Consider the following 20,708-nt stretch of genomic DNA (forward strand, 5'->3'; position numbering starts at 1 on the left):
TTCTTTATTTATTTATTTATTTATTTATTGATTTTTCGAGACAGGGTTTCTCTGTATGGTTTTGGAGGCTGTCCTGGAACTCGCTCTGTAGACCAGGCTGGTCTCGAACTCACAGAGATCCGCCTGCCTCTGCCTCCTGAATGCTGGGATTAAAGGCGTCTCGAAAAATCAAAAACAAACAAATTAGCCACAACACCTGGCTAATTATTGGAATTTTCATATGTCAAGTGATTTCATTTCTGGAAGTTTTTAGTGCTATGTTATGAGATTCCAGGTTTCCTTTCCCTAAGTAGGAAAGTTGATATTCTTGTCATTTGTCCCATGTAGAATGTGTTCCCAAGTCAGCTCAGTTTCCAAGTTTTGCAGTTCTAGTGAGGACCAGCCTGCCTGTCCAGCAGCTTGTGGACTCACGGGGACTTGAAAGTTGACCTTCAAGATCAGGTCTCCATAGTGTTTGGTATTCTAATTATCCTCAGACTCGTGTGCATGCAGATTAGGTGTAAACCCAGGAGTTTAAGACTTTAAAGCTGTTGGGATCATTTCCTTAGGCTTCTTCCTCTCTGTCCTTTTGCTGGGTACTTTCCAGCTACCCAGGGTTCCCTTTTCCTCCAATACAGTGGTTTTCAACCCTCCTAATGCTTCGACCCTTTAATACAGTTCCTCATGTTGTGGTGACCCCCAACCATAAAATTATTTTTTGTTGCTACTTCATAACTGTAATTTTGATACTGTTATGAATCGTAATGTAAATATCTGATATGCAGGAAATCTGATATATGACTCCTAAGGGGTTGTGACCCATTGGTTGTGGAACACAGTTCCAATAGAAACCAACTACTTAATTTGGGACGAATAAGGAGAAATGGCAGGAGGATATAGGGGGTTTCCTGAACCTGCGCAATTCACAAAGATCAACTGTTTATCTACATGCTGGCAGTAAACAGGCCAAAAGAGAAATTGAGAAAACAAGTCCATTTTCTTTTCTTTTCTTTCTTTCTTCCTTTTTTTTTTTTTTTTTTTTTTTTTTTTGTTGTTGTTGTTTGAGACAGGGTTTCTCTGTGTTACTTTGGAGCCTGCCCTGGAACTCACTCTGTAGACAAGGCTGGCCTCAAACTCACAGAGATCCACCTGCCTCTGCCTCCCTAGTGTTAGGATCAAGGGTGTGTACCACCACCGCCTGGCACAAGACCCTTTCAACACCATCAGAAACAATACAATACACAGAAGCAAGCATAACAACAGCAGAGCAAAGGTGCCACACTTAAAGCCAAGTGACAAGACTAGGGATGCAGCTTAATTAGTAGAGTGCTTGCTAGCACGCTGCAAGTCCTGGGTTTGATTCCCAGCACTGCCTGAAACCAGAAATAGTGTTGTACTCCTGCTAGCCCAGTACTAGAGATAGACATCAGAAGTTCAAGGTCATCCTCAGGTATTAAGTTGAAGGCCAGCCCAGGCTACATGAAATGTTGTTTATAAATAAGCATTTCCAGGAGATGCTAAAGATCTAAATCATCGGAAAAACACCCAGGCATGTAGATTAAAAGACTCAAACTGTGGACAAGCTTCTCTCTCATGTTGTAGAAATTAGTAACCCAATCTCAAAATTTAAAAGATGAAAATATAAAAGATGAATCCAGTAGATCCAAATCAATTTCAACAAAAGAAACAAGTTGGAAGACAGACACCCTCTTGCGGCGCCCGCTGCACAGCCTGTGTCGGAGAATGTGCGGAGGGTGTCGGGGATTGACAACACAGACCCCAAGGTTCCTCAAGAAGGCTCTCTTTTATTCCTATTCTTGCTGGTTATTATATACCTTGACACCAGAGGTGGAGGTGGGTGGGTCTGAAGAGGCGATTAGTCTTTGGAAAAGGTCGAGGCGGTTCCCATGGGCCAGCCCTTTTTAGGAACATATTGCCCCGGACATTGTATTGTTTTTAGTAAACATGTTTTTAGTAAACATTGTCTTACAGCTGCCTACTCCCAGGCTGATGGGGAAGTGGGTCTCTGCTCAAGGTCTAGTGTCCCCACACCCTCTAGTTTCAAAACTTAACATAAAGCTGCAGTGATAAAGACTGTACTGATGGGACCTGGAGAGTTGGCTCAGTGGTTAAGATCCCTGCCTGCCTGCTCTTCAAGAGGACCCAGGTTCAATTCCCAGCATCCACATGGCAGCTCACAACTGTCCAACTCTTAAAAAGACTGTGCTGGCATGACAACACACAGATTCATGAAGCATCTACAAATGGTCCACTGATTTCTGACAAAGACACTAAAGTGTCTGGTGGAGGAAAATGTAGCCTTTCCAACACATGGTGCTATGACAACCATATGCCTATTTCAGAGGATGAGCTTAGACCCTGGCCTCACACTATGCATGAACACCAACTTCCTAAATAAAGGAAGATATTTTATGTTGACTTTTTGTTTTCTCCACATGCATGTATGTATGAGTGAGTTCATACCATGCACACATACACATCATACTACACACACACATATATACACACAAACCACACACACAAGACATAGGATCCAAGTAAAAAGGTGAAACGTGGCTGGGCGGTGGTGGTGCACGCCTTTAATCCCAGCACTCGAGAGGCAGAGAGGTAGGTGGACCTCTGAGTTTGAGGCCAGCCTGGTCTACAGCTCGAGTTCCAGGACAAACAAAGCTATATATACAAAGACACCCTGTCTCAAAAGAAAGAGAGAGAGAGAGAGAAAGAGAGAAAATAGAAGAGCAGAGCGTGGTGGTACATTTCTGAAATCCTCAGAGCTGACTCAGGAGCCTGAAGCAGGAAGATCAGGAATTTCAAGTTGTTCTTAGTTGCATGTTGAACTCAAGTCCAGTATGAGCCACTCAAAACCATGTCTAGAAACAGTAGCAAGAAAAGACGACATAAGGGCTGGAGAGATGGCTTAGAGGTTAAGAGCATTGACTGCTCTTCCAGGGGTCCTGAGTTCAATTCCCAGCAACCACATGGTGGCTCACAACCATCTAAAATTCAATCCGGTGTCCTCTTCTGGCATACAGGCAGAACACTGTATATGTAATAAATAAATAAATCTTAAAAAAGAAAGAAAAGACGACATTAATACCTTTAAGCACTCGCGCGCGCGAGCACACACACACACACACACACACACAAAGGATGCTGATATCACTGGTATTTGGCCTTTAGGAATACCCAGATTGATACCCAGGATATCCCTCCAGCCCACTAGGATGGCCCATTAAAAGGAGTACAGCAGCAAGTGCTGGCAGGATGTGGGAACAGGAGAGCCCTTAAAGCATGCTGGTGGGAACGCAAAACAATGTGTAGCCAGTTTCCTGAAATGTTAAATAAACTTGCCATAGAACCTAGCAATGCCTGCCTTTTGTTGTTGTCTTTTGTATCTACCTGAGAAAAATGCCGTGTCCACACGAAGACCAATCCACAAATTCCTATCATAGCTACATTCATGACAGTCAACATTTGAAACACCTGGAATGTGCCTCTGTTGGTGAAGGAGCAGTGAAAGCATAGCCTATCCCATCGTGGGAACATTTTTGTGGAAGGAATTACTGATACCACAGTGCAGGCAAACCTCAAGAAGACCGCCTGTGAGAGCAGCCAGACACTGAACTCAACAAGTTGTGAGACTCCATTCAAAGGAAAGGTCCAGAAAAGGCAAATCTATAAAGCCAGCAAGTGGGCCCGTGCCTGCGGGGGCTGACGGTGGGAAGAGGGTGACATCAGCCAGGGCTGGGAGCGCGTTGAGGGGACGGGGTTCTTCTAAAATTGGATGGCGGGGATGGCTGCACAGCCAGAGAAACTTACCGAAATCACAGAATTGTGGGTGGACTTCTGAAGCTGCTCCAAGTGGGTGGATTTTTATAGAACGTAAATTACACCCTAACGAAGTTGTTTTAAAAATACCTTTTTGCAGATTTTATTAGGGTTTCTACTTAACTCTCAGAACTGTTTTAAAGTGACTCAGAGTATTAGTTTAGGAAGGATTTGCTTTAAAAATAAAATTTAAAAAAAAAGTCAGCTATCTGAAAGAAATAGCCTGCTCTGCCTTCGTTCTTGGGAATACTTCCGGGAGGGGGGGAGGGAAGGCGCAGTAATCTAGCACATCTAGAGCAGGCCTTTACAACCTCGTGGTCACTGCAACCGTGTCCATTCTGTGGCTGGGCAAAGCCCCATAGCCCTTGGCCTTCTGAACCACCTCCAGCCTCAGACCCCCAAGCCTAAGCTACAGCTCTCTCCAACCTTGCCTCCATACCATAATCCCCTTAAAGGTGACTTTTCCATGGATCCCGAGCTCCACTAGGAAGAGGGGGAGCCTCTGCACAAGGCATCCGCAAAGCATCTGCAGGGACGAAGGGATGGGGTCTCCCGAGAAGCCTGCAGAAGACTGGAGCCGAGGTGGGTGGTGCATTTCAGAGAAAGGCAGGCTAGGAGGATAATCGGATGTAAGGGCTGAACAAAGAGGGTGTTCATCTGGGCCAGGTTTACAAACAGCTGGAGCTTCGGCCTCCCCACAGCTGTAGGCCAGCAGGGGGCGCCGCGGCCAGCAACTCCGCGGTCTGGGTACCCGCGGTCCTGAGACTAAGGGTGGCCCCGTGGGAACTAGGGTGGGCAAGACCAGAAGTAACCTGGTGACCTGACCACGCCCTAGTTCAGCCCTCCGCTTCGCCTCAGACTGTGTCCCTCCACAAAGAGCTCCCATGGTTTCAGGCACTGGGGCCTGGATGAAAGAAAACCACCACTTAACCCCCACCCGGGAGCAATTATCTCATGGCCAGCCTTGGGTTGGGGGAGACCGCAGACCCTGAAGGCAAAACCTTTCACCCCTTTTTTACCCGTGAGGGAGGGCAGCAGGTGCAAGAAAGGCTGGAGACGGATCTGACCCGAGCCTATAGCCTGGAGCTGCGCTGGCTTTGCTGTTGCGGAGCTAAGGAACCAGGGCCAAGCTCTGTGTGCCCTGTACAGGAGCTAGGATCTGTGGGTCCCTCCCGCCACACCCTCAGGTGTCCTGGTGCGACCTGGACAAAAGAGTCACTTTGACGGTCCTCCTACCTCAGGCCCCATAACAGGCTCAGGGTGCCCACAGCTAATCCGGCCAGCAGGATCATGTACCTGCCAGAGGAGGAGGCCAGTCCCAATTGACCACATAGTGGGGACAGAATGTCCCAAAGACTGGAGGACTAGGGAGAGGGGGCGGGGCATCAGACCAGAGCCGCAATCCCTAGTCCCACCCAGACCTAGAGGACTGCTGCCCCAGGAGAAGCAGAGTTCTCTGGCCCTAACCGGTCAGCACAGTCCAGGCCTGTCCCCTCCTGCTCCCACACACTTATCCTCGGGTGCTTGGTGGAGGGGCCTCACGTGTATGGGTATCACAGGGCGGGATCTTTTCCAGGCTGTGCAGTCTCCTGCCGGGCTGGGTCAGAGTGACCTTCTAACTCCCAAACCGTCTGAATCGTACCTCCTCCTCTCAGTCTTGGAGAACTGTGACCGCACAGCCCCTCCCTCTTTTCCTGTCCCTGTCCCCGAGGCTGGGCAGGGTCTGTATGTGTATCGGTGCTGTCCTTTCTGCCTGCCTCCCTTCTTGCTTTGAGGGTCTGGACTAGTGCCCCTCCCCCCCCCCAGCCCTGCCTCTCGGGTTATCCTCGGTACTCTGCCTCTGTGTCTCTCCCAGACACACACATATGTTCACGCTCACAGGCACACTCACCACCACCACCCTTGAGGAATATACCCTAAATTCCCTAAATTTCCCCGGCCCTGGGTTCTTTGTGACAGTTTTTTTTTTTTTTTTAATTTTTGAGGCAGGGTTTCTCCAAGGCTTTTGGAGACTGTCCTGGAACTAGCTCTTGTAGACCAGGCTGGCCTCGAACTCACAGAGATCCGCCTGCCTCTGCCTCCCGAGTGCTGGGATTAAAGGCCTGCGCCACCAACGCCCGGCTACTCTTTGTGACAGTTCTACCAACTCTCCAGGTAGATGAAATCCAGGATTCGGCGCCCTGGGATGTCCTTCAAACATGCATCCCATGGGAAGCCAAGATGGCTCAGTGGGTAAAAGAGCTTGTTGTCAAGTGTGATGACCTGAGTTGGGTCCCCAGGATCTTCGTGAGAGCCAACTGCTGCTGCAAGCTGTCCTCTGACCTCTGTGTGTGCGCACGCACACACAAAGTAGTAAATGTAATAAAAGTTTCCAAAATGGAACCTGCACTACAGACCAGTGGCCAACTCCATCACAAGATTCACCCTCGTGTGGCCCTACTGTCCGTAAGGCTGGCCAGGGTTCCCATTGAGCAGCCTGGCCAGGAGGAGCTCCAGGCTGCTCCTCTAGGGCCATCCCCACACTACTTTGCCCTTTGAGTGGGGGAGGATGAGTCACTGCCGAAGCAGTGTCATGTGGGAGTGGGCAGAGGAAGGTCACCCTAGCAGGGGCAGCAGGCTCAGCCTAGGCTAACTCTTCACAGATGCATACATACATGCACATGCTAGTCCACGTAGACAGTCATGCTGGGGCACACACAGATATACCGACCCACATGGAACCACACATATAGGCATTCACAGAGACCTTTTTTTTTGTTTGTTTGTTTTTTTGTTTTTACGAGACAGGGTTTCTCTGTATTGTTTTGGAGGCTGTTGGTCCAGCCTGGCCTTGAACTCACAGAGATCCGCCCGCCTCTGCCTCCCAAGTGCTGGGATTAAAGGCGTGCGCCACCACCGCCCGGCTATCACAGAGACCTTTTAACCAGCCCCTTCCTTCTCCTGGTCCCCCCAGGAAGGTGGGGGGTCACCAGCCACAATGATTGAAGGGGACAGGGAGAAGCAAACTGTGACTACTGTCTTCTCCAGGGCACCAGCCACATGCCTGTCTTTGAACCAGGGCCTCAGGATGAAGACAGTTTTCAGAGCTGACTCAGTAGGGACCATCCACACAGGGCTTTGGGAAGGGTCTGTTTTAGCCTCCATCAAAGGCTGATCCCAGGGCGCCCCTACTTCCTCACTCCCCCTCCACACACACACACACACACACACACACACACACACACACACACACACACACGATGTCAATGGAGGACCAGTTGGCACCTGGGCTGGGCAGGGCTAGTGACCTCACACTAGAACAGTGGTCAGTAGAAGCCAGAGGCAGCTGGTATCTCTGAACCCCTTGCTGGGAAGGAGGCTTTCAATCACACTGCCCTTGGGACATCTTCCATAGTCCCAAGGTAGAGACCCTGTGCTGAGGGTCTACTCAGTGGTTATGACCTTGGGTGGTTAGAATCTTCCGTAGCTTCAGTTCCCCCACCTGGTCCACGCAGTGCTAGGCAGAAGTGGCCCACGTCAGGGACCCCTTTGGCTCATCCAGGAGGGAAAGTCTACCCCACTCCTTCTTTTTTTGTTTGTTTGTTAGTTTTTTCAAGACAGGGTTTCTCTGTGTAGTTTTGAAGCCTGCCCTGGAACTCACTCTCTAGACCAGGCTGGCCTCAAACTCACAGAGATCTGCCTGCCTCTGCCTCCCCAGTGTTAGGATTAAAGGCGCGTACCACCACTGCCTGGCTACCCCACCTCTTCTAACATTAGGATCCCACCCCACCCCCAGATAAACCCTTTCCTCCTCAAGGCAATTTTGGTGAGCGTGTTCTACCACAGCAGCGGAAAGGAAACTGAAACCCTGGCCCGGTCTGGTCTCTAGGCGCTAAGATCATAGACATGCCCCCCCCCAGAGACACTTTCCTGAAGATGTCCGATCAAGAAGAGGGCAATAGCCAGTGCCGAAGGAGCAGCCCCTGCCACAAGGCGTCAAAAGTGGGTCAGTTGTGTAATCAAAACTCAGGGTTTCTCTAAGGCTGTCTGGCAGTCACGTGTGCCTATCCCGACAGAGATTCCTGTAGAAAGAGCATTGGAACCGCTGAGAAATCTAGGACAGAGTTCAGGGATGAGCAAGGCCTCTGGTCTCCTGCCTGAAGCACTGCTCTGTGCTCAGGAGCCAGGTCACTCACCCTGGACTTGGGTCTAGCAACTTCGCTATGCTGTGCTTCCCAAACTCCTCTTAGGCCTGTGTCCAGACTCTGGCTACTCAATAGCTCTCTGTGGAGAGCCCTCTTCTGTCCAGCAAGGCCAGCAACTAACAACCTCCTCCTCAGATTCTCTTCTCCTGAGGCCCCCTGGGGGGTACCACTGATAGGCCTGGGTATCTTGCCAGATGCTTAGGCCTCGGGGTCACCACAGACAGAGACTGAATCCTGTGACTATGAATCAAGTGGGTGAGCATCCAGACCCTCAGCTCTTCCTGGCCCGTCCTTGCCAGCTGTCTGCTGTGTCCCTCTACAGCCTCTTCTCTCCTGGCTAGGGCACTTGTAAGCTGGGGTCTGGCTGCTCAGGAGGAGCAGGGATCACTTCTCTTTGTCACACAGCTTTGGCACTGGAAGTCACAGCAGGGCTTCATTCTGGAGCTCCCTTGGAGTCCATTCCTGTCAGTCTCCCTCTATGGGAGGTCACCCTGGCTTTGGGCCCAGTGAGGTGAGGAGGCAGACCCACAAGGGGGGCAGAAAAAGCATTCTCAAGGCCCAACTTGACTCCCTCATGAGCTCCCAGTGGTCTTGCTGGGACCTGGTTGGGGCCTAGTGATGTTCACACCAACCACCCTTCACAAGCTGCCAAGTGTCGTGTAGGCTCAGCCTGTAGAACCTGACTGGATGGGCCTAACGATATCTTTTGTTTGCTTGTTTTTATTTTGTTTTTCCTAAGGATATCTTTAAGTCAGTCATGTTGGCTGAAAGTTTTAAGATGTATAGCGTTAAGGACCTAGCCATAGAAAATTGTCTGAGCCACCAGACAATGTTAAGGAGGACCAGCCTAGGTGCCTCAATGAAGGGGGCGCTCAGAGCCTGGTCATTTTCCTGAGGGGAGAGTGGCAGGAGGGGGAGAAGGAAGAAACCCAGGAAGCTGTAACCTAGAGGATGCAGGAGCCTAGCGGGGCTCCCATTCTGCTCCGGCTCCAGAGATAGTGCATGGCCACAGTGCAGATTCAGGAAATACGGGGGTGGGGGTTGGGGGGGAGAAACAGGGGGGGTGTCTAGCCGGTAACTGTAGACATGACCTGTTCCCGAGGAGTTCATTGTACCAAGCCTTAGACTCTGTAGATGGGTTCTGTTTCAACAGAAGAGCATCCTACAAATATCAGGGGCCTGAGCTCACTGACCTTCGCCCCCCACAGAGCATCCACACGAGGAAGAAGATGGCTGGGGAGGGTGTTGGAGGCCTGCTAGTTCCAGGTGGCCACCTGGTGTGCCCTGCAGATACAAATGTAGTGGAAGCATACACCTCTCTGCCCCAAGCTGCCAAAGGGTTACTGCACTCTTGGAAGTTGTCCAGGCAAGATGGGAGGGACCTATCTATGGGGAAAGTGCTTGAACACCCACAGCCAGATAGCTAGGACGTTCAGACAGCGAATTGAGCTTGGGCACTACTTCACTTTCTCCCCAGAGAGAAGCCAGACCTCACTTAGGGTCTCCAAGGTCCAGAAAGCAGAGGCTCAAGTCCATTGCAGCCTGTGGGTCACTAAGATCCTGAGAGAGCCGGTGTGGCAATGTGTTGGGAGCACCAGAGAGCCCAAGGGTGGGGTGGGTCTGAATCTTTACCTTGTACATCAACTAGTCTGGAGCAGCCAGACACTGTAGCAGGCCGGGCTTCCTGGACAGCATGTGCTATAGTTTGGGTCTGGAGTGGCTCCAAAAGCCCTGTTTAAGGCTGGGTCCCTAGCCTCTGGCCCCACTGGGAGGAAGTAAAGTCACTGGAGGCAGGCCCTTGAGGGGGTTTTGGGACCTCAGTGCCATCCTGTCTGTCGTTTCCGGGCCACCACAAGTAAACAGGAGCTAGTACTCCTCACCACCTTGTCACCATGGGTCCAAAAGCCATGGAACAGATAATTAGGGAGCAGGGCCTCTGGTACTTTGTACTGGAAGCCAAAACAAACCTTCTGTACTTTTGTTTATCGCGTATTTTGTCACAGTGATGGAAAGCTGAGTAACATTCCTGGCATTCCAGCTCTGGAATTCTGCTGGTCCAGGATCTGGGAGTGAGCCCAGGAGGCTTCTCAGAATCTCACTGTGGGTGTAGCCCAGATGCCAGGAAAAGCCCACAGGCCCTACACCCTGGGCCTCTGTTTGTTGATGTGGGGTGGTGCCTAGCCCACAGGTAGGATAAAAAAAGACTCAAAGCAGACCAGGCCTATATCCTCTTCTGGATCCTATGTGGTTGTGTTAAAGCCCCCCACCCCTTGGACTGTCATCTGTGCTGGAAAACCGGTACATTGGAGTCTCAGCCTAGACTCCTATGCTGTCACCCAGGGCTCTAACAAGGCCCTCTCCCAATTGGTTAAAGGCACGGTGGTGGGGACTAGGGTCCTATTCTGCTGTCCACACAAGATTCTAGTTCCTCTGGCCCTCAGTATCCCCCAGGGACATCTAGACAGACTGACAGCCTAGCCTGACAGAGTTGAGCTGGAATGACAACAGTAGCCTAGTAGTGGATAGTCAGCAACCCTCCAGGGACAGAGACCGAGCTGAGGTGACAGGGTAGGGAAATGGGTATTCAGGCGTCCCCCACCTCCAACCCCTCGGCCACCTGTGCCCACAGCCTCAGCATCTTTTAAACCTGCCAGCAGCCACTTACTGTCCCCTAGACCTGCTCTCCTCCATAGCATTCCTGGCTAAGCTGCTGCACACTAAGTGACCCCTGGTCTTCGGGAGTCTGGAGGCACCATTCCCTGGATTTGCTGCACTTGCTCCCCAGATCAAAGCAGAGCAGAGCAGAGCTCAGACCTCCAGACCCTTGTGCTGATTCAGTCACTGGGTCTCCATGGAGGTCTCGAAGTCAATGTGGTGGTGTTGGGTATTTCATGATTGCCATCTGCCTCTGCTCCCCATCCTGGAGCAGTAAGACTCCTAGGACATATTCTGTCAGAGGTGTTGGAGTTTTCCTTCCTCAAAATGCCCTGGCTGAAGGAGCATAGAGAGCCATGGCTGATCAGGTAGATGGACAATTGCATGGATGGGTAGCCTTGAGGGGACAGAAGAGCATGACAGGTGGACAGATGGTGGTGGGCCTAGCATCGTTAGCCAGCAAGGAGGGGAGCAAGTATCACAAGTAGGGGCCCTGTTTCTACAGAGCCTGGAAGCTGTGAAGATGCTTGGTTCACTTGAAGCTGAGCTTGGTACTCCAAACCCCAGTGTTGGTTCTCTGGAGATGGGTAGCAGTGACACCCCATCCATCTACCCTAGAGGGCCTGTTAGTGGCTCTTTTACTTCACTTTCCAAAAGGCCCTACTGGATCTCCTGGCCAGAAGCTTCTGCTGTTGCGTTGCCTGCCTGAGGCTCAACAAGTGTTAGGGACGTAAGGAACCCAGTGGCCCTACAAGACTAAGCGCTGTCCACCACTGACCCATTTTCACAGAGACATGGCTTATGGCTCTCCCTCCTACATCTGTCAGACCAGGGTTCAACTGCTGTTGGCCAAACCTCAGCACACCATGTTCCACACTGAACCTCACCTACCTACTGATGATTGTTTCCCTTCATCTTCCAGTCCACCACCTCCCTGGGGAAATTTCTACTTATCCCTCAGAATGTTCACTAGGCTTGAAGGCATGTCATTCACTCCCACAGGAAACAGAACTTCTATTGTTCTTTAAGGGCAAAGGCCACACCCACCAAAGATCCCTAATGGACCAGCCTTGTCTATCTCTAGGTAGAGAAATAGGTGATGAGGGGCACTGGCAAGTAAGACCCTCTTAGCCACAAGGCACTGTCCTGCCCCCACTGCCCAGTTGACAGAGCTTCAACAGAATTCTGGAAGGCTATTCAATCCCCTAAACCCTTTTCAGAGCTCCACCCTGGGTCCTAGATCAATAAACAGAGGATATCCATTATATACCAAAACATTTAATTGAAATACCTGTATAAAAAATATGATTTCCAGACATCTCACACTTTTGAACTTAAAACAACCCCCACCCCTGATGCCTACTTACACCAGGGTCACAGAAACACAGCTGCTAAAATAAATTAAGGGCTTGAGACTCTGTCCCCCACCCCAGCTTTCAGAGCCAGCAAGCAGACTGTACAAGGTCAATAATTTAAAATCCACCCCCCAGCGCAAGAGTGCCCAGGGTGGCAGGGTCCCCCGCTTCCCTTAAATTAGCCACTGTACAAGTTCTTCCACCCACAGACATGTGGGCTGGGGACCTACTCCAGGTGCAGGAAGATGGGGTCTGTGGACTACACAGCCACCCTTGACTGTCCTGTGCACCCCAGGGGCCTGGAGGTGGCTGCTCGGAGGAAGTAACCTCAGCAAATAAATTAAACAATAAATAGCCCCAGCAGGGCAGGGGCGCCCTCCAGGGTGGTCACACCATAAATAAGAGACCCTGGCACGCCTAAGTTGCGTGCCTGGGGTGGCAGATGGGCACCAGTGGCCCAACTGTTGCATTGCTTGTGCAGACATGCCCAGACGAACACCAGGAGACTGGAGGGTGGGAGGTGGGCACCACAGGGGCGCGTCATGTCAGACACAGTTGGTCAGGAAGGCTGCCTCCAAGATGCAGCAGCAGGGCAGGGGTCTCTGGTTCAAGTATCCACCCAAGGCAGGCAGGCCTTGTTTAGCCCGCAGCCATCTTTGGACAGAAGAGCTCAAGAAAACCCAGGCCCTGTGGAGCAGCGTTCAAAAAGGCACTCAAAGCAAAGGAAACAGGCCCGGTGCCGAGAGCAAAGGTCACCAGGGGTCAGAGGTCACTGCTTTTGCAGGAGACATTCCAGGCAGAGAATGTTCATTCTGGGAGAGGGCTGGCTAACCCAGGCCCCAGTGTGGAGTCCAGGCTCCTCCTCACAAGCTCTCACTACTAGAAGTGGTGCTGGCTCCATCATCGGTGTCCAGGGCACAGAGCCGAAGGTCACAGTTTTCTGGAACGCTCCCCTCTGTCCCCAGCATCCAGGGGTGGGCAGCAATTTGGTCCAGTGAGGGCCTCTCTGAGGGCCGCAGGGAGAGACACCACTCGATCAGCTGCTGGCACTCTGCAGAGACAACAGCGGTCAGAACCCTACCGCACTGCCCCGTTCCCGGCCCAGCGTAGGATGACAACACACACCTGGGGAGACCCTCCTCCGGAAAAACAGCCTGCCGCGCAAGATCTCCTCATCCTGCTCGAAGGGAATGTCCCCACACACCATGTCATAGAGCAGTACACCCAGAGACCACACAGTGGCAGAGCGCCCATGATAGCGGTGATAGCGGATCCACTCTGGGGGGCTGTACACACGAGTGCCTGGAGGAAGAATCGGGATTAACAACATCAAGATAAACAAGAAAACGCTCAGCACACTGGCACCAGCCCTCATCAGCTAGCAGCCTGCCTCCACCCCGGCCTCCCGAATCTTGCTTGTCATCACCCTGGAAAAACCCCAACACAGCAGCAGGCGGGGCTCAGAAAGGAGGGACGTGGCGGGCAGGGGAGGGGCAGCAGTGAAAGGGAGGTGAAGGCCCACCCCCAACAGGCCCCACTGCAGGAGCACGTCACATGAGCCCCGGCTCCGGTTTCACAACAAACAGATACAACGTAAGCCACCGGGAACTAGGCCGGGTGTTCCAGCTCCTCCCGCCCCAGCTTTGCCTGCTCAGATCTGCGTGGCCAGGGAAAAGGAGGAGAGGAACTCGGGAAGAGGCGGGGCAGGAGAGATGGGAGGAGGGAGGAGAGGAGCGGGGGAGCCCCGGCTTCCCCGCGCTCCGCAATGCGGGGATTTCTACTGCGGCGCCCCCGCGCTCCACACGCACGCACACACGCAAGGGAGGCCCGCGAGCGCCCTCCCCGGCACAGGGAGGGGCCAAGGCGCCGAAGCGGCTGGCTGCGCCCTGCGTCACGAGCGTATCTCGGGTCTCCCAGGCTGCCATCCACGGTCCCCAGACCCTGTGCCTAACACCGCAGAGGGTTACTCCGGTGTCCCCACTGCCCACCCCCACTCTGCAAGCCCGGCGCGGCGCGAGGCCTCCCAACAGTCGCCGGAACGCCCCATCGCCTGCTTACCGTCAAAGTCAGTGTAGACCGTGTCCTTGAGCAGCGCCCCCGAGCCGAAGTCAATGAGCTTCAGCTCGCCCGAGCGCAGGTCCACCAGCAGGTTCTCGTCCTTGATGTCTCGGTGCACGACCCCGCAAGCGTGGCAGTGGCGCACAGCGGCGAGCACCTGCGCGAAGAAGCGGCGCGCCAGGGGCTCGTCCAGGGCGCCACGTTCCGTGATGAAGTCGAAGAGGTCCTGTGCCGGTTCCGGCCGCTCCAGCACCAGCAAGAAGCCGTCGGGCCGCTCGAACCAGTCCAGCAGGCGGATGACGCCTCGCGCGCCACCCGCCGCGCCCACCTTGCGCAGCAGCACCACCTCCAGGGGCACGGCCACTCCGCCCTGGGGGGGACAAGGCGGTCAGTGGACAAAGCCAAGGCGGCCGGCGCCTACCCGCACCCGCACGGCCTGCGCCCGCACTTACGAGACTACCCCACTCGGTCACCCGCTCCTTCACCACGTGCTTCACGGCCACCTGCGGGGAGGGGGGCGACACGCGAGCGGTCAGCCGGGCGGCCGAGCGTGGCCAGCGACCACGCGGGTGCGCCCGGAGCCCCGACTCACCGGGAGTCCGTCGGCGATGCGGCTGCCCGCGTAGACCGTGCCGAAGCCCCCACTGCCCAGCACGGCGCCCAGCTGGTACACCTTCTCGAAGCTCTCCTTGTCCGCCTTGGCTGTGGGGGGAAACGCAATCCGGTGGGTGATGGCCTAAAGCCCCTTCTGCCATCGCCCTGGCCCCCTCCGCGGTCCGCGCACGTACCTGGCTGCAGGATCTTCACCGGGAGGTGGTCCACGCCGCCAGGCCCGCAGAGGTGCGCCAGGGAGCCGAACTTAGACAGCAGCATCGCGGGTGGCCTCGCGTGCGGTGCCGCCTCTGACCCGTCCGGCACGGACGCGGGAAGGCGACGGTCTTTCCGACCGCAGACAGCGCGGCGGATCCCGCGGCCCCGAGGCCGAGCGCTCAGCGAGGTAGCCGCGCGGCGCAGTTGCCCGGTGGCCGCGCGAATGCGCGTAGACGGCAGCTGGCCGAGCGGCTCACACGCCCCGGCAGCCTCGCCCCAGGGTTTTGGATCACGGAGACGCGTATCCTTCCGCGAAGGCGGGGCCGCCTGAGGCTCCGCCCCCTTCCGCCCGAGCCTCGCTTTGCAGAGCTGCTGTTGTATCGCAAGGCGTTGCTGGGAAGGCCTGACGTTCCCTGTCGGTTTGTCAAGGGCCCGTGGCGCGCGGGGACGGCGACCCGTCCGGACTAGCTTGCCGTAGTAGAGTCGCGGAGGCGCACGGCGCACCGCGGCTATACTCAGCACGCTCACTCGACCTGCGCAAGCGCAGCTCGCGCGCGGGCGGCGGTCCCTATACCTCTGGCGGCGCGGGCGGGGCCGAATAAACCAATGAAAACCGAGGTTTTGAAAGGACACGGGGACTCAGCCAATGGCGAAGCGGGGCGGGGCCCTCCGAGCCTCGCCCCCCCCCAAGCCGCGAGAAGGAAGGTCACTCTCTGGCTCTGCGAGTTGCGCGTGTTCTTGCCTCGTTCTCCGTGGGCGTTCATGGCGCGTGGGGCGCGAGGAGCCGGCTCCCTCAGAGAGGTGGAAATCCTGGAGGACATTCTGAGGCCCGCGCTGACACTTGCCTTGTGTGCGCCAAACACTGCTAGCGCGCCAAGGTGCGCACGTGGCTGGCCGAGGGAGAAAGCCCAGTCCCACCTCCCTCTAGCACACCTTGCCAATCAACTGGGCTCAGCCCCCATTCTTTTAGCTGGGTACCTAGGGTAGCCAGCCTAACCCCTAGATCCTCTGCCCTGGGGGCCGTCCCTCTGCTCTACAGCCACCCGACAGTGTGTCCATCAGCTATCCACAGCGGACCTTTGTTGATGGCTATTATATCCACAGTCATCTTGAGCCGCCCAGGTAGTCTCCCTGTGCCCTTTATAAGGCACCGGTGAAACTGGACTCTGCTGTTGTTGACCCCAGGCCAAATCACTGGCCCAAGAGCAGCCCAGGACTTGGGGGGGCATGAGTTGTCATCTGCCAGCCTCAGCCGAAGTCAGAATGGTTTGAGAGCAGAGAAGGAAGCATATTTCTAGTGGCTCCCAGGACTTTAGATAGAAGTCTAAACAATTCAACCGATATCCCTGTGCGGTTACTATCTTCCTGAAGGTCCTTTGCTCCTTCACTTGTCACTGACTCCCCGCCTCATGCCACAGACCACACCACTTTCCCACTCTGGAACCCTTCTGAGGTGCCTGCTGTCGTGATCCAATCTAGGGCCCACCCAGTTTCCTTGCCCCTTTCTGTCTTTGTGGCCTAGGTCCTCAGACTGTCTGGGCACACTCACCACCACCCACCCCCGACCCTCTCCAATGGCTAGTTTTCTGAATGGGTCTCAGATTCTTGGAGCTCTGTCTGGCTCTCCCCGAAGTGCTTCCAGGTGCTAACCATGTCCATCCAGAACAGAGCCTCCTGCAGCCCCTACCAGCAGGATTCACAGGGCATCTGCCCAGGTAGAGAGTGTGCCTATGGGTGCTCTCAAAGGACCGGCTGAGAGCCCAGCTGGACCTGTCCTCCTCCAGGCTAGGGTAGTCTGGTTGTGTTGGACCCCAGACTTTGGGAGAGCCAGGAGAAGAGTGCTTGAGAGCTGTCTGGGTCTAGGTGGATAGTAAATTCAATGGTAAGGAGTGACTGGGGTCCCCCCTAATGCTTCTCAAGTGACTCCCCCCCCCACCCAGCATGTGAACTTCTAAGCCAGTTCTCTCCAGAACACCCTGGCATTCACCCTGGCTAGTCCCTCATAACGGCAGCCTTGGGAGACAAGGACTGGGGAGGATCACCCCCTCTTTGCTCCCTAAACTCCTGAGGAATGTTCCCAACATCTTGAATCTTCTCAAACTAACAAGAACAAGGACCCACTCCTCAAAGGTGCTCAACCACCCATAGCCTGCTCCCCTCACTTCAGGTAGGCTGAGGACCCCTCACAGTACTTCTAGAGGGTTTGGGGACAAGGAAGGGATCTGTAGGACAGAAAGCAGCCTTCTCCTCAGGTGGGGATTTGTCTTCATTGTGTTGTAGGTTGATTACTCTATGAGCCTCTGTGTGTGTTGAGGACCCCCAAACCTACTAATCTCCATGACATATCAGAATAAACCCTGGCCCTCACCCCTGGCAGCCATACAGGCCTCATCATACTCCATTTGGCCTGAGAGGAGATCTGTAAGGACGAGGCTTGATCTGATCGACTACCCACACATCTGCTCTGGGAAGCTTTGGGAAATCCCTGCATCCCCAAATGATCCTGCCTCATCCTACCCCTACCAGCAATGGGCATGGCTGCCCCTATCTAATACTTTATCAAGTGGAGGTTCTGACAGGTCCTGTCAGTGGATCCCCTTTCCTCTTTGCATAGCAGTCTGGACGAATCAGACCCAAGACAGTTCTCCCCCCTAGGCGTGGCTATTGGAAGCTGGACCTCAGGTCATCCCTGCTCCACAGGTTTCAACACCCCCAAACCAGTTCCTGTGCAGGGTACCAGCCCCCCCCCCCCCCCCGCCTGTTTTTTCCTGGTTCCTGGAAGGCCCATCCGGTAAGCCTTAAAAATAGCTCTGGGCCCCACAGGTCAGTCATTCATTAGACAGCAGTAGAGCTGGAGAACTCCAAATGAGAGGGGTCTTGCTTCAGATCCCACACCCTGTTCCTTGCCTTCCTACCATTCAAAGGGTGTCCTGGGTCCAGATCAATGCAACACAGGAGTGTCCATCTGTTGGCCCTCCTCTCTTAACCAGGTATTACTTGAGGGGGCTGGTGGAACAGGAAGATTCTACCAGAGGGTCAATCCCCTCTCTCTCACTCAGTCCCCAAGCCATCCTGTTCCCGTCTGCGTGCAGCCTTGGAAAACAGCCATTCCTGCCCTGCAGTGGGCACAGACAGAATGCACAGCCAGCCCCACCGGGTCACTGTGTCCTGCTGGTGGGAGGGGCTATGCTGTTGCTGTGGTGACAAGAGCCAGGCTGTCCTTTCTGGTAGGAAAGAAGAGATGACGGACTAGAAGAGGTTCAGGGCCTCAACACACACACACACACACACACACACACACACACACACACACATAGAAAGAGAGAGAGAGAGTCATACATACTTACAAACCCAGTCACACACAAGTAACTGTCCTCAAAACAACACGCACACACAGACACACAAAAGCACTCTACAGATCTGTGATATTACAGAGGAGGACAAGGTGGGGCACCTCCCACACTCTCCCCAAGCTGTCTTGCCCTGGCCCTCAGACTCCCCTGAGTCTTCACCTCCCTGCGGATCTCATCTACAGCCAGTGCTCTTGCCAAAGACAGAACCCATGTCCAACTGCCCTATGGTTAGGTCCTGGGTCTTCTCAACCCCTGGCTGTCTTTGATGTCCCTCCAACCTGAGCGTGTCCTCGTTTGCCCTTTATTTACCCATGGCTCTATTCTATCTTACCTCCTTCCCATTAACCCATTGTCTCCCATTCCTTGCCTCATCCCAGGCCAGACCTAGTCCATGCCTCTGTGGCCATCAGGGTCAATCCTTTCTACAAAATGCTTCTACTGGGCCCTGAGCCAGCTCTGACCTGGTTCCCACTGCAAGGGTCGATGACCCCCAACTGAGCAGGCTCCTCTCCTTAGCCCCCATTGCCTAGCAGTTCAGTCAGGCAGTATCCCAGATAGGCACACCTGGCACCGGTTTCACACCCCTGGCCCTGGCCCCGGCCCTGGCCCCAGATCCAGGCTTGGTGTTATACCAGGCCAACCTCTCCCTGAGCCTGGCCCTGGCCAGCTGATTAGCCAACAGGGCCTGGCTGCCCACCCTGTCAGGCCTGTCCAAGGCCAGGCCCCCAGGCTGGCTAGAGGCAGAGCTCTTTAAGGCAGGCAAGGCCCTTTACCCTCCTGCCTCCACACTCCTTGGCAAACCTCTCCTGGATGAGGAGAGGAGCCAGAGGAGCCAGCCAGGATTTTGCAACATTTTGCCAAAGGCGTCCCTGGGTTGGGGAGGTCCAACAGGATCAGAAACAGAACACCAGCCTTCATGAACTCTGGCCCAGCCACTGTGGCTGCCTCTTCCAACCTTGTCCCAGAAGCTGATGGACATCCTCTCCCTTCCCAGGGGACCCTGGCATGTCCTAAGCCCTCAGCTCAGGCACATCCATTGTTGACACATTGCAGCTCCCCCTTGGTTCTTGATGCCACTGAGAAGCATTTGTTCACAGCCTGCTATAACCAGGGTCCACACACAGGCATACCCAACTGGCCTCAGCCCCTAGACTCAGTATAAAACGACCCTGGAAAGCAAAGAAGATGCCATGGGCACCAAGGCCTAAACCAGGTCTTCATCATCACGGAATGTTTTCTGTCATTCACCCAGAACAGTCCACTCTCTGTTCTCTGGTAAGCTTGGCAGTTAGTGATGATAGTGGATATGATGGCATCAGCCCATCCCATCTGGATCCAGCTGCCCAAAGAATTTCAGCCACATTGAGTAAGCTTGAGCTAGGGCTATGGGCCCATATAGCAGAGTGGTCTGCGCAGGGTCCAGGCAGACTGAGCTAAAGGTCTTCCTCCTTACAAGGCGCTGGCCTGTGGTTAAACCCAGCTGCCCATACCATCTGTGCTGGACCAAGTTTGCCCCCACCCCCACCTACCCTCAACCTCTTTCTAGCTCCACTCTGAGGACCACCTTCAGAATCCCAGCTTGTGTGCCATGGCCCAGGACCCACCCAGCACTCAGGCCTTGCCTGGCCACTGACTGACCTACCCTTCCAGCTTCAGCCTCCCCATATATAGAACAGGATTTCAGGAGGCTGGTAAACATATGTGAGATACTGTCCATAGTATCTAGTGGGTACATAGCCTGGAATTTCACAACAGCGTTCCAAAGCTTCCTACAGGCATGCCTTCCAAAAGCTTCATCATGTGAGGGACACCTTTGGGCCAAACCCAACTATGTATGTGCTATAGGAATAGGATTACCATTCACATTCTTCCTACCTCTCCTACCATGTTCACACAGGTAGGCCAGTGCTTAGAACCTCCCTAACTCCTGGTGGAAGACTCTTGTTCCCTAGGGATGCAGAGGGGCCAGGAGCAATGTCCAGCTCACGCGTGATCACGACCTCGGAGATGTACTTTTAACGCTGCATATGTCTATCAGCTCGGCATACTCACATGCCTTGAGTCAGCCTAGGACACGTTGCAGGCTCTTCCCGCCTCCTCTATGTGCGTGTGGTCAGAGAGAACAGCTGTCTTTGCTGGAATGAAGATGTTGGTGTCCATGACAAGTCTGTGGACGGCAGCTGCCTTCCCGAAGCTCTCAGTGTTTCTGCCAGGTATGACCTCTGCCCAGGAATAGTCAGGGCCAGGAGAGAAAAAGGGGTACAGAAGACTGTTCCAGGTCAGATGTGAGTCAGCCCCTCTCTGATAGCTGTGGGAGCATCCTCACACAGTCCGGAGCTGGAAAGCCTAGGTACCTAGTCTCTGTGGACCACCTTCAACGATGGCTCAGAAATAGAGGAGGATTTAGCAAGTTCCCAATACCTGGCCACAGTGGGGGAGGGTGGGGGAGGGGGCAGTGGTGGTGT

At 54.1% G+C, this 20,708-nt stretch overlaps 1 protein-coding gene across 1 annotated transcript; it reads right to left on the reverse strand.

The window, feature by feature from the left end:
* Window positions 1-11,929: 11,929 nt before the first annotated feature.
* Window positions 11,930-15,427, reverse strand: Pim3 (Pim-3 proto-oncogene, serine/threonine kinase). Its single transcript, XM_005067074.4, has 6 exons — window positions 14,869-15,427; window positions 14,673-14,782; window positions 14,533-14,583; window positions 14,081-14,450; window positions 13,148-13,324; window positions 11,930-13,073 (listed from the first exon to the last, which is right to left on the reverse strand). The coding sequence occupies exons 1-6, from the start codon at window positions 14,951-14,953 to the stop codon at window positions 12,886-12,888; spliced, it is 981 nt and encodes a 326-aa protein (XP_005067131.1). The 5' UTR covers window positions 14,954-15,427; the 3' UTR covers window positions 11,930-12,885.
* Window positions 15,428-20,708: the final 5,281 nt, after the last annotated feature.

Source organism: Mesocricetus auratus, unplaced genomic scaffold (genome assembly GCF_017639785.1).
Source record: "Mesocricetus auratus isolate SY011 unplaced genomic scaffold, BCM_Maur_2.0 Super-Scaffold_100010, whole genome shotgun sequence".
NCBI lineage: Eukaryota > Metazoa > Chordata > Mammalia > Rodentia > Cricetidae > Mesocricetus > Mesocricetus auratus.